Raw genomic sequence first — 9,752 nt, forward strand, 5'->3', positions numbered from 1 at the left:
AAGACCCCTAGCAGAGACCCTGCAGGTTTGGCAAGGCAGTTAGAGATCTACTACATCCGGCCAGGCACCAGCACTTTGGGAGCCAAGGCAGGTTGATCACTTGAAGTCAGGAGTTTGAGACCAGCCTGGTCAAGATGGTAAAATCCCGTCCTTACTAAAAATACAAAAATTATCCAGGCATGGTGGCACATGCCTGTAACCTCAGCTACTCAGGAGGCTGAGGCAGGAGAATCACTTGAACTCAGGAGGCAGATGTTGCAGTGAGCTGAGATCACACAACTGCACTGTAGCCTGGGCAACAGAATGAGACTCCATCTCAGGAAAAAAGAAAAGAAAAAGAAGAGAGAGAGATACACATCTACTACATCCTTCCCCCAGCTGCCTAAGAAAACCCTTTGCCAACAATGAAGAGGTAAGAGAGGGGAAATCTAAACAACTGCCTTCTACCTCTAGCATCCAAGGTGGGAAAAAAGTAACAAGACAAAGGCTTTAGGAGCTTTTAATGCTTAGAGTGAAAAAAAAAAACACAGGCTAGGTTTTTCAGTCATTGATCCATCTCTGACAAGGTGAGAATTTTCCCTCACCCTGGCCACAGGTGGAAGCCCAGACTCTCCCCTAGCAAGGTATCCAGAATGGAGAGGGGCTACCATTGTAGTGCAGTGCAGTGAATCCCCAAGCCAGAGGCAAGAAAGAAGAGGATTGTAATGAGCACCCACAAGCCAGGCCCATGCAAGGCACTTTCAAGTGTTATCTCAATTAATCCTCACACCAGCCCCAAAAGGTAGGCATCCCCATTTAACAGATGAGGAGCCTGAGGCATGGAGAGGTTTCTCAATTTGTCCGTCAAAAAGTTCACAAGTCTCAAAGCCGGGATGAAAATCCAGGTCTTCTGACTTTCACTCTGCCACACCGGATTTTTCCTCTGATCCAGCTGCAGGCTCCCATAAGTTCACTCTTAATTTCATGTCCCATGCTTTGTCTTGGTCCCTGTGAGGAAAGGGGTCAGCCAAAGCCGCTGCTCTGTAAGGATGGGTAGGTATCCTGGTGAGATATTTCCTCGGAAATAGTATATGTGACCTTAAAAATGACTGTCGAGGGCACTCTCCGCTGAATAGCCTCCCAAGGAAACAGTGATGTAGAGCAATCTGCGAGTGCGAACACACACCTTCTGTAGATTCTCTACAAAGCGGGGTCCCGTGAAAGGGACAACGTTCAAAGGTAAAGAAAGCAGGAATCAGCTGGGCACAGTGGCTCATGCCTGTAATCCCAGCACTTTGGGAGGCCAAGGTGGGTGGATCACAAGGTTAGACGTTCAAGACCAACCTGGTCAAGATGGTGAAACCCCATCTCTACTAAAAATACAAAAATTAGCAGGGCATGGTGGTGGGCACCTGTAATCCCAACTACTCGGGAGGCTGAAGCAGGAAAATCGCTTGAACCCGGGAGGCGGAGGTTGCAGTGAGCCAAGATCCAGCCACTGCACTCCAGCCTGGGTGACAGAGCAAAACTCCGTCTCAAAAAAAGAAAGCAGGAATCAGGAGGGCAAACCGGAGTAGTGTCAAAACTGCCATGGCCGGTTGGAAGACAGTTCAACATATCAAAGAATAACGTTTCCCAGCGACCAGGGAGCACAGGAGGACCTTTCACTCCAGTCCAGGAAATGTGTTGTCATGCTTGCCCAAGAATGACTTCGAGGTCTTGAATGTGTCCCATGCCAGGCCCCAGGGGCACTCATTTCGACAGCAGTGGCAGCAGCCCCAACTCATTCAGTCTTTCCTTGGCCACTGCCTCCCAGCCCTTGTTGGCCTGTGGGTTACGGGGAGAGGGATGCAGGAGCCCTTCCACCTGGACCTCTGGCATCAGGCCTGCCAGAGCCCGTCGTGCCCGCTGCTCTGCCAGTCGCCCAACTCCCACCACCAGCCGCACCCCCAGCAGCTGCACCTGCCGGCAGAGGGCTGCATCACAGATCCCAAGAAGCTGTTCTCGCTGCCTGGCAGGTAGCTCAGCAGGGGTGAGGTTGCGCCCACTGGGAGCCAGCAAAAGCAGAGGGCATAGATTATGGACAAAGCAGTGATGGAAGAAGACGTCAGGCTGTCCACAGAGGTTCTGGAAAAAGCCCCAGAATCGGGCACCACTCACTTCTGACTGTGGGCACTCCAGTCCCAGCACTGGTCGCTTAGGGTGCTCTTGGGGAGGAGTCAGCACAGTTCCCCCAATGCCCAACCAGTCCCGGACCATGCTCACTTCCCCAAAGGGCACCTGTGAGGAAGGAAAGACACATGAAAGGCTTCAAACGGGAGACCTGATGCCTGGGCTCTGGACCAACTGACTTCTTTATACCTTCCATGAGGATCCAGCCTGCACCTCCAACCCCCACCTTTACCCAAAGGCCTGAGACAAGGATTCTTGACCCTATGGTTTCAGCCTGTCCATCTTTGTCCTTCTTTTTCCAGTTTTTCATTGTGGACTATGGTCCAGAAGAATCTGTTTGCGTCTACCCCAACTAGCCTTTGGGACCAAGTACGGGGAATACTTTCAGACAGCTAGCCCCAGGTTTGATGGTTAGTACTGGGGACAGACAGATGGTCTGAGACAAAAAGGCAGCCAGGGTTAAAGGAGGCACAAGGACAGGCGGACCACTGCTCTCTGGGTGCCCTCCCCACCCCAAGCCTCAGGCCATCATTTCCATCAATCATCATTGATCACCTTTCATCACCCAGTTGGAGTCAATAAAAGCGATTGAGCCTCCTGCCCTGAAGCCTCTTCCCCTCCCCCACCTGCCAAGCACCCCCACTGAGGGGCAGTCACTCATCCTGAGCTCTGAAAGGAAAGCAGGCAGGCACTGGAGCCTGGCTCTGTTTTGAACCTTCCCTTAGCTAAGAAACAGAACCCAGCGCCGGGCGTGGTGGCTCACGCCTGTAATCCCAGCACTTTGGGAGGCCGAGGCGGGTGGATCACGAGGTCAGGAGATCGAGACCATCCTGGTCAACATGGTGAAACCCCGTCTCTACTAAAAAAAATGCAAAAAATCAGCTGGGTATGGTGGCGCGTGCCTGTCATCCCAGCTACTCGGGAGGCTGAGGCAGGAGAATTGCCTGAACCCAGGAGGCGGAGGTTGCGGTGAGCCGAGATCGCGCCATTGCACTCCAGCCTGGGTAATGAGAGCGAAACTCCGTCTCAAAAAAAAAAAAAAAAAAAAAAAAACAGAACCCAGGTTCCCAGAATGCCCTGCGTCTCTTACATACCCACCCCCGTCAACCAGTCTCTTCTGAGGACCCCGCAGTCCCAGTCCCTCTTCTGACCCCACCCACGCTTCAGGGACAGGGGAGATTCGGTAAAGTAGGGATGGGCTGGCAGAAGGAAGGGCTCTCAGAGGCAATTAGTGGACAGCTTACAGGGAAAACAAAACTACCATTAATGTGCTTGGTTAATTCCAGGCAGAGACACTGGGAGAGGGCCTGAGACCACAGGAGCCAGTATGCGTGTTGAGAAAGAATGGGGCGGGGGGACCAACACATGTCTACACCCACGCACACGCTCCTTCTCCACACCATACCCAGCCAAGCAGCCACCTAAAGCCTCCCACTCCACCCACTGGGGAAGCCAAACCCTTTACCCCAGTCTGGGCCATGCCAAAAGGTCCAGGGTTCATGCCCAGGAAGAGCACCTCCTTGGGGCCCCGGCAGTAGCGAGTCACGTAGTTGCGATGTGGCTCCCATGCATACTCCACAGGATTGTAGATGATGCCCACAGGCTCCGAAAACTGCAGTTGACTCAGCTCAGCATTGAGCCGAAGCTCCTCCTCCAGGAAGCGCTCAGCCAAGCTTCCAGGGCTGGGCTGGGGCTCCATCAGGACACCTGTAGGCTCCTGGGTGGATCCCAGCAGGAAAGCGTGGGGCATATGGCCATGCCACTGTCACCTGGGAAAAGAGATGGACAGAGCCCTCATCATCCCTCAGCCACAGAGTGGGAGGAGGGATCCATGCTGGCCAGGGCCCCCACTACCATTTCCTAGGCTCAGAAAGGACCCTAAGAGACCACGTCAGTCATCTACCAACCACCAAGTAGGCCTAAGCACACCTCAATTCTTGGTAATGAAGAATTTTCCCTCCCCACTTCCAATATCCTTCCTCTTCGTCTGGCACCTGGTGAGGATAAGCCACAGCCACCAAACATCTCCCACTCCAAACCAAATCTACTTTCCATCAGGCACAGGTCTGAGTCGCTAGTTCCTGGGCTGTGCCAAGCACATATTAGGTTTCCTTTTCTTTTGAGATGGAGTTTCACTCGTGTCGCCCAGGCTGGAGTGCGATGGTGCCATCTCAGCTCACTGCAATCTCCGCTTCCCAGGTTCAAGCGCTTCTCCTGCCTCAGCCTCCTGAGTAGCTGGGATTACGGGCATGTGCCACCATGCTAGTTTTGTATTTTTTAATAGAGACGGGGTTTCTCCATGTTGGTCAGGCTGGTCTCAAACTCCCAACCTCAAGTGATCTGCCGTCCTCGGCCTCCCAAAGTGCTGGGATTACGGGCATGAGCCACCGTGCCCAGCCACTGTAGGTTTCCAGTAAACATTTACCGGTGGCATCCTTTCAGCACTTTTAATGTCTCCTAAAAAAGAAAAGCCCAGCCAGAATGGACTGTGTCCTGGAAAGCACAGTGCTGAAGAATGAAATGTAAGTGCACAGTCACAGCCCAGAGACCTGGGAAGGCTAATTACAATAGCTTCCAGGTGGTGAGCGACTACTCTGTGCCAGGTACACCTCATTGATCCTCACAACAACCCCATGAGGTGGGTATTACTGCTCCCATGTTATAAGTGAGGATACTGAGGCTTAGCAAGATTAAGCAACTTGCCCAAGGTCTTGCAGTTAGTAAATAATAAAGCTGGGATTTGATTGAACCATCTCTCTGGCTCAAGGCTATGATTTAACCACCCACACCATCTTCTCTTACATGGTTTGATCAGCCACCCTGCTAATTCCACCACCCTCTAACCCCAGCCTAGCTTCTTTCCCACACTCAGGAATAGTGAGGAGGATGATTACAGACTCTTTTTTTTTTTTTTTGAGACGGAGTTTCGCTCTTGTTACCCAGGCTGGAGCGCAATGGCGCGATCTCGGCTCACCGCAACCTCCGCCTCCTGAGTTCAGGCAATTCTCCTGCCTCAGCCTCCTGAGTAGCTGGGATTACAGGCACGCGCCACCATGCCCAGCTAATTTTTTTGTATTTTTAGTAGAGACGGGGTTTCACCATGTTGACCAGGATGGTCTCGATCTCTCGACCTCGTGATCCACCCCCCTCGGCCTCCCAAAGTGCTGGGATTACAGGCTTGAGCCACCGCCTGATTACGGACTCTTAATAGAAGGTGGCTGACGCCTGTAATCCCAGCACTTTGGGAGGCCGAGGCGGGTGGATCACGAGGTCAAGAGATCGAGACCATCCTGGTCAACATGGTGAAACCCCGTCTCTACTAAAAATACAAAAAAATTAGCTGGGCATGGTGGCGCGTGCCTGTAATCCCAGCTACTCAGGAGGCTGAGGCAGGAGAATTGCCTGAACTCAGGAGGCGGAGGTTGCGGTGAGCCGAGATCGCGCCATTGCGCTCCAGCCTGGGTAACAAGAGCGAAACTCCGTCTCAAAAAAAAGAATCTTACAAGCTACACACATGGCCAGAGCCTCAGGTTTCCTCCTTCAAATACAAAGAATAATAATATCCACTTAATAATGTTGACATAAGGATGGAATAAGATGTGCAGGTGAAGGGAGAAAAGGAAGAAATGGGAGAGGAAGAAGAAAGGCAAGAGAGAAGGGAGGTGGGAGAAAGGAGAGGGGAGGGAATGGTGGGGGAGGGAGAGGAGCATGACAGCAAGCTTTGTAAACTGCAAAAGCCACCCCTTCATTCCACTCCCATTTGAACCCAGTGTTCCAACCTGACCATGCTACTCACATTTTCGAAATGCCTTTCCTACCTCAACTCCCAAAACTTTGCACATACCATTTCTACAATCCAACCAAATACACTCCTCAAGTCAACGGGGACATCATCCAACAGTCATCTAGTCAATCAGGACTGTGATTCCCCCACCTGTCCCCACATCCAAATCACTCCCATCCTTCAAAATGCAGCTCAAACCATCCCTTTGATAAAGCCTTCCCTCCTCAGAACACTGCAGCATTTGCCATAGTGTCCCAAGCCCAGCCCCAACACAAGCAGGTCTGGTGTGAGGCCTGGGAATCTGTATTTCAAACAAGCTTCCCAGGGTGATTCTGATGGTTGGTGAAGGCTGAGAACCACTGTGTGTCACCACAGTTAGCGTCATCTTGATGAATTCATTTTGCCTCCCCAGCTAAACTTGGGCAGATCAAGAGCCAGGCTCTGATCAATCTCCCTCCATAAGCCCAAGGTCTTGGCCCTTATTAGGCAGGTACACAACAAACACCTGCTCGGCAATGTCCATTTCTTTTTCACTTTTGTTTAAAAGTACCTTCTGGGCCAGGCACAGTGGCTCATGCCTGTAATCCCAGCACTCTGGGAGGCCGAGGCAGAACTGCTTGAGGCCAGGAGTTCAAGACCAGCCTGGCTGACATAGTGAGACCCCACCTCTAAAAAATAAAGATTAAAAAAACACCTTTTACCAAAAGGTGGTAAAAGAGCCACTCCTGATGGATCCCTCTCCATTTCTATTTCCTCAGTTCACTCAAAGCTCAGCTGCCCACTTTGCACTCTGCTTGTTTCCTAGGCTCTGGTGTGGCCATCACCTCTGAGTCTCCCATATGACTGGTACCACTGTCATTCCTTCCTCTCAACTTTCTGCCTGGGTCAGCAGTGACCGCTTCCCTCCAGATGAGAACTCAAGGTTGACACAACAGCTTGATCAACCTATTTTTCTCACCCTAGCTTCGGGGAAGTGAGAGAGAAAAAAAAAAAATCAGAGGCCAAACTTAGGAAGTCATTCCCTAACTGATCTCAGTAGTCTTAACTGATCTGTCCAGGTGGCTACCCAGGACAAACTGGGCTCACACAAAAGCTGCGAAAGGAGCTGTGGAGAACACCAGTGTTTCAGGAGACCTCGCTCTGCATCTCCCATGCAGCACCAACATTGGCAGACTGGCTGTTCCAACTCTAGAATCTCAAGAGAATTCTTTTTTTTTTTTTTTTTTTTTTTTTTGAGACGGAGTTTTGCTCTTGTTACCCAGGCTGGAGTGCAATGGCGCGATCTCGGCTCACTGCAACCTCCGCCTCCTGGGTTCAGGCAATTCTCCTGTCTCAGCCTCCTGAGTAGCTGGGATTATAGGCACGAGCCACCATGCCCAGCTAATTTTTTTGTATTTTTAGTAGAGACGGGGTTTCACCATGTTGACCAGGATGGTCTTGATCTCTTGACCTCGTGATCCACCCGCCTCGGCCTCCCAAAGTGCTGGGATTACAGGCTTGAGCCACCGCGCCCGGCCCAAGAGAATTCTTGAGCCCACCTTTGGCATTTACAGACCTGTGTTGGAGACAGCAAGGCCGGGGGTACACAAAAGAGTGACGAAACCTTATTTTCATTATCCCATAATTTCAAAGCCTGATCTCACAGCAAGAGCCACAGGCTAGAAGTCAATTGACTTGAATTCCACTCTTGTTTCATCTCTAAGAAGATTCTCTTGGGAAACTCATTTAACTCTCTCCTCTATGAAAATCACATATTCCATTCAGCCTACCACCAGCTGTTAACTCATTTATTTTTTTCTTTTTTTTTTTTTTTTTTTTTTTTTTTTTTTTGAGACGGAGTTTCGCTCTTGTTACCCAGGCTGGAGTGTAATGGCGCGATCTCGGCTCACCGCAACCTCCGCCTCCTGGGTTCAGGCAATTCTCCTGCCTCAGCCTCCTGAGTAGCTGGGATTACAGGCACGTGCCACCATGCCCAGCTAATTTTTTGTATTTTTAGTAAAGACGGGGTATCACCATGTTGACCAGGATGGTCTCGATCTCTCGACCTTGTGATCCACCCGCCTCGGCCTCCCAAAGTGCTGGGATTACAGGCTTGAGCCACCGCGCCCGGCCTTATTTTTTTCAATACTTATGAGTCTCTTACATGACAGGCACTGCAGCAGTCTCCTGATGAGGAAGAAATCCAAAATCAGTAAAATGTAGACCAAGCTTTTTGTAAGCTCATAAACTGCTGTGAGAGGGCAGATAAACTAACTATAATACACTGTGATGTGAGCTTTAATACAACACTAGGACAACCCAAAGGAGGAACATGTCAGTTCTACCCAAAGTCGCCCCAAGAGCCAGAGGCTTAAGAAATGTGGATATTGCCGGGCGTGGTGGCTCACGCCTGTAATCCCAGCACTTTGAGAGGCTAAGACGGGCGGATCACGAGGTCAAGAAATCAAGACCATCCTGACCAACATGGTGAAACCCCATCTCTACTAAAAATACAAAAAAATCACCGAGCTTGGTGGTGCGTTCCTGTAGTCCCAGGTATTTGGGAGACTGAGGCAGAATTGCTTGAAATCAGAAAATGGAAGTTGCAGCGAGCCAGCATTGCGCCACTGCACTCCAGCCTGGCGACAGAGCAAGAAAGACTCCATCTCAAAAAATAAATAAATAAAAAGATTATTTTACAAAATATGGTGTCATATGACATTAAGCTCAAAGGCAGTGTAGTTTGACTCATCGATAAGGCTGGCCACCAAGGCCAGACTTCAGGCTAATGTCAGACTTCTCTGACATCAAATCCAGGAAGTCAGGAATGATCTGAAGACACACGATGCACTCCCCTGTCCCTTGGAGGCACTTTGGGAGTCCAAGGGACCATAAGAAATACCCTTAAACTAAATAATAATTACAATCATAATAATAAGGCATAGGCTGGGCGCGGTGGCTCACGCCTGTAATCCCAGCACTTTGGGAGGCCGACGCGGGCGGATCACTTGAGGTCAAGAGCTCAAAACCAGCCTGACCAACTTGGTGAAACCCCGTCTCTACTAAAAATACAAAAATTTTCCAGGCATGGTGGCGCCCGCCTGTAATCCCAGCTACTCAGGAGGCTGAGGCAGGAGAATCGCTTGAACCGGGGAGGCGGGAAAACCCGGGAACCGAGATCGCACTATTGCACTCCAGCCTGGGCGACAGAACGAGACTCCATCTCAAAAATAAATAAATAAATAAATAATAATAAAGCATAAACTCAAAAAGACCATTTCATCTGGTTCCGAAGGGACCAGCGACTACTAAGGCACCATACAAAACCTCCGCGGTCGCCCGCTGTCTCCAGCCAACTGGAAAGCCTCGATCCTGCAGACCTTCCAGGCAGTTTCATAGGCTGGGCTCTCCCTGCACTGACTCTGACCCCACACGGAGAGAGGGACCCGAAAACCCAGGCATTCTGACTACTCTCTCGGCTCAGTCTCGTCGACCCTGGGAGCCCTGAACCTGCCCCCACAAACCCAGGTTCCCAGCCTTCTACTTCCTCACCTGGTCCAGCTCCCCATCCTGTTTCCGGTTCCTTTCCTCCTAACCCAACCCCTGCGCTAAGGACAGTGGGAGTCGTAGTCTACATTGCTTAGGGAAGGAGATTGGCGTACCCGCAGCCACTTCCGCCGGAAATGTTCTAATCCCGGAAGGCGCCCTGAGTTAACCCTAAATATCGCTGGGAATTGTAGTTTATTCTTTCCATCAGAGTTAAATCAAGAAGTCTTGAGAAGTGAGAGGCCAGATTCCTAAGGACCTGGAAAATCCTGGGTTCTATTCCTAAAGGGCA

General features: G+C 50.7%; 1 protein-coding gene across 3 annotated transcripts; it reads right to left on the minus strand.

Annotated features, from left to right (window-relative positions):
* Nucleotides 1-968: 968 nt before the first annotated feature.
* Nucleotides 969-9,521, minus strand: SMUG1 (single-strand-selective monofunctional uracil-DNA glycosylase 1). Of its 3 annotated transcripts, none has more exons than XM_010349917.3 (3): nucleotides 9,467-9,521; nucleotides 3,668-3,920; nucleotides 969-2,259 (listed from the first exon to the last, which is right to left on the minus strand). In XM_010349917.3, exons 2-3 carry the CDS (start codon nucleotides 3,899-3,901, stop codon nucleotides 1,732-1,734), a joined length of 762 nt encoding a protein of 253 aa, XP_010348219.1. In that variant the 5' UTR covers nucleotides 3,902-3,920; nucleotides 9,467-9,521; the 3' UTR covers nucleotides 969-1,731. The 3 variants fall into 3 exon arrangements, with proteins under 3 accessions (XP_010348219.1, XP_010348217.1, XP_074258810.1); XM_010349915.3 differs by having other exon boundaries at nucleotides 3,617-3,920; XM_074402709.1 differs by lacking the exon at nucleotides 9,467-9,521 and adding an exon at nucleotides 8,079-9,460 and having other exon boundaries at nucleotides 3,617-3,920.
* Nucleotides 9,522-9,752: the final 231 nt, after the last annotated feature.

Source organism: Saimiri boliviensis, chromosome 7, assembly GCF_048565385.1.
Source record: "Saimiri boliviensis isolate mSaiBol1 chromosome 7, mSaiBol1.pri, whole genome shotgun sequence".
In the NCBI taxonomy this organism is placed as follows: Eukaryota; Metazoa; Chordata; class Mammalia; order Primates; family Cebidae; genus Saimiri; species Saimiri boliviensis.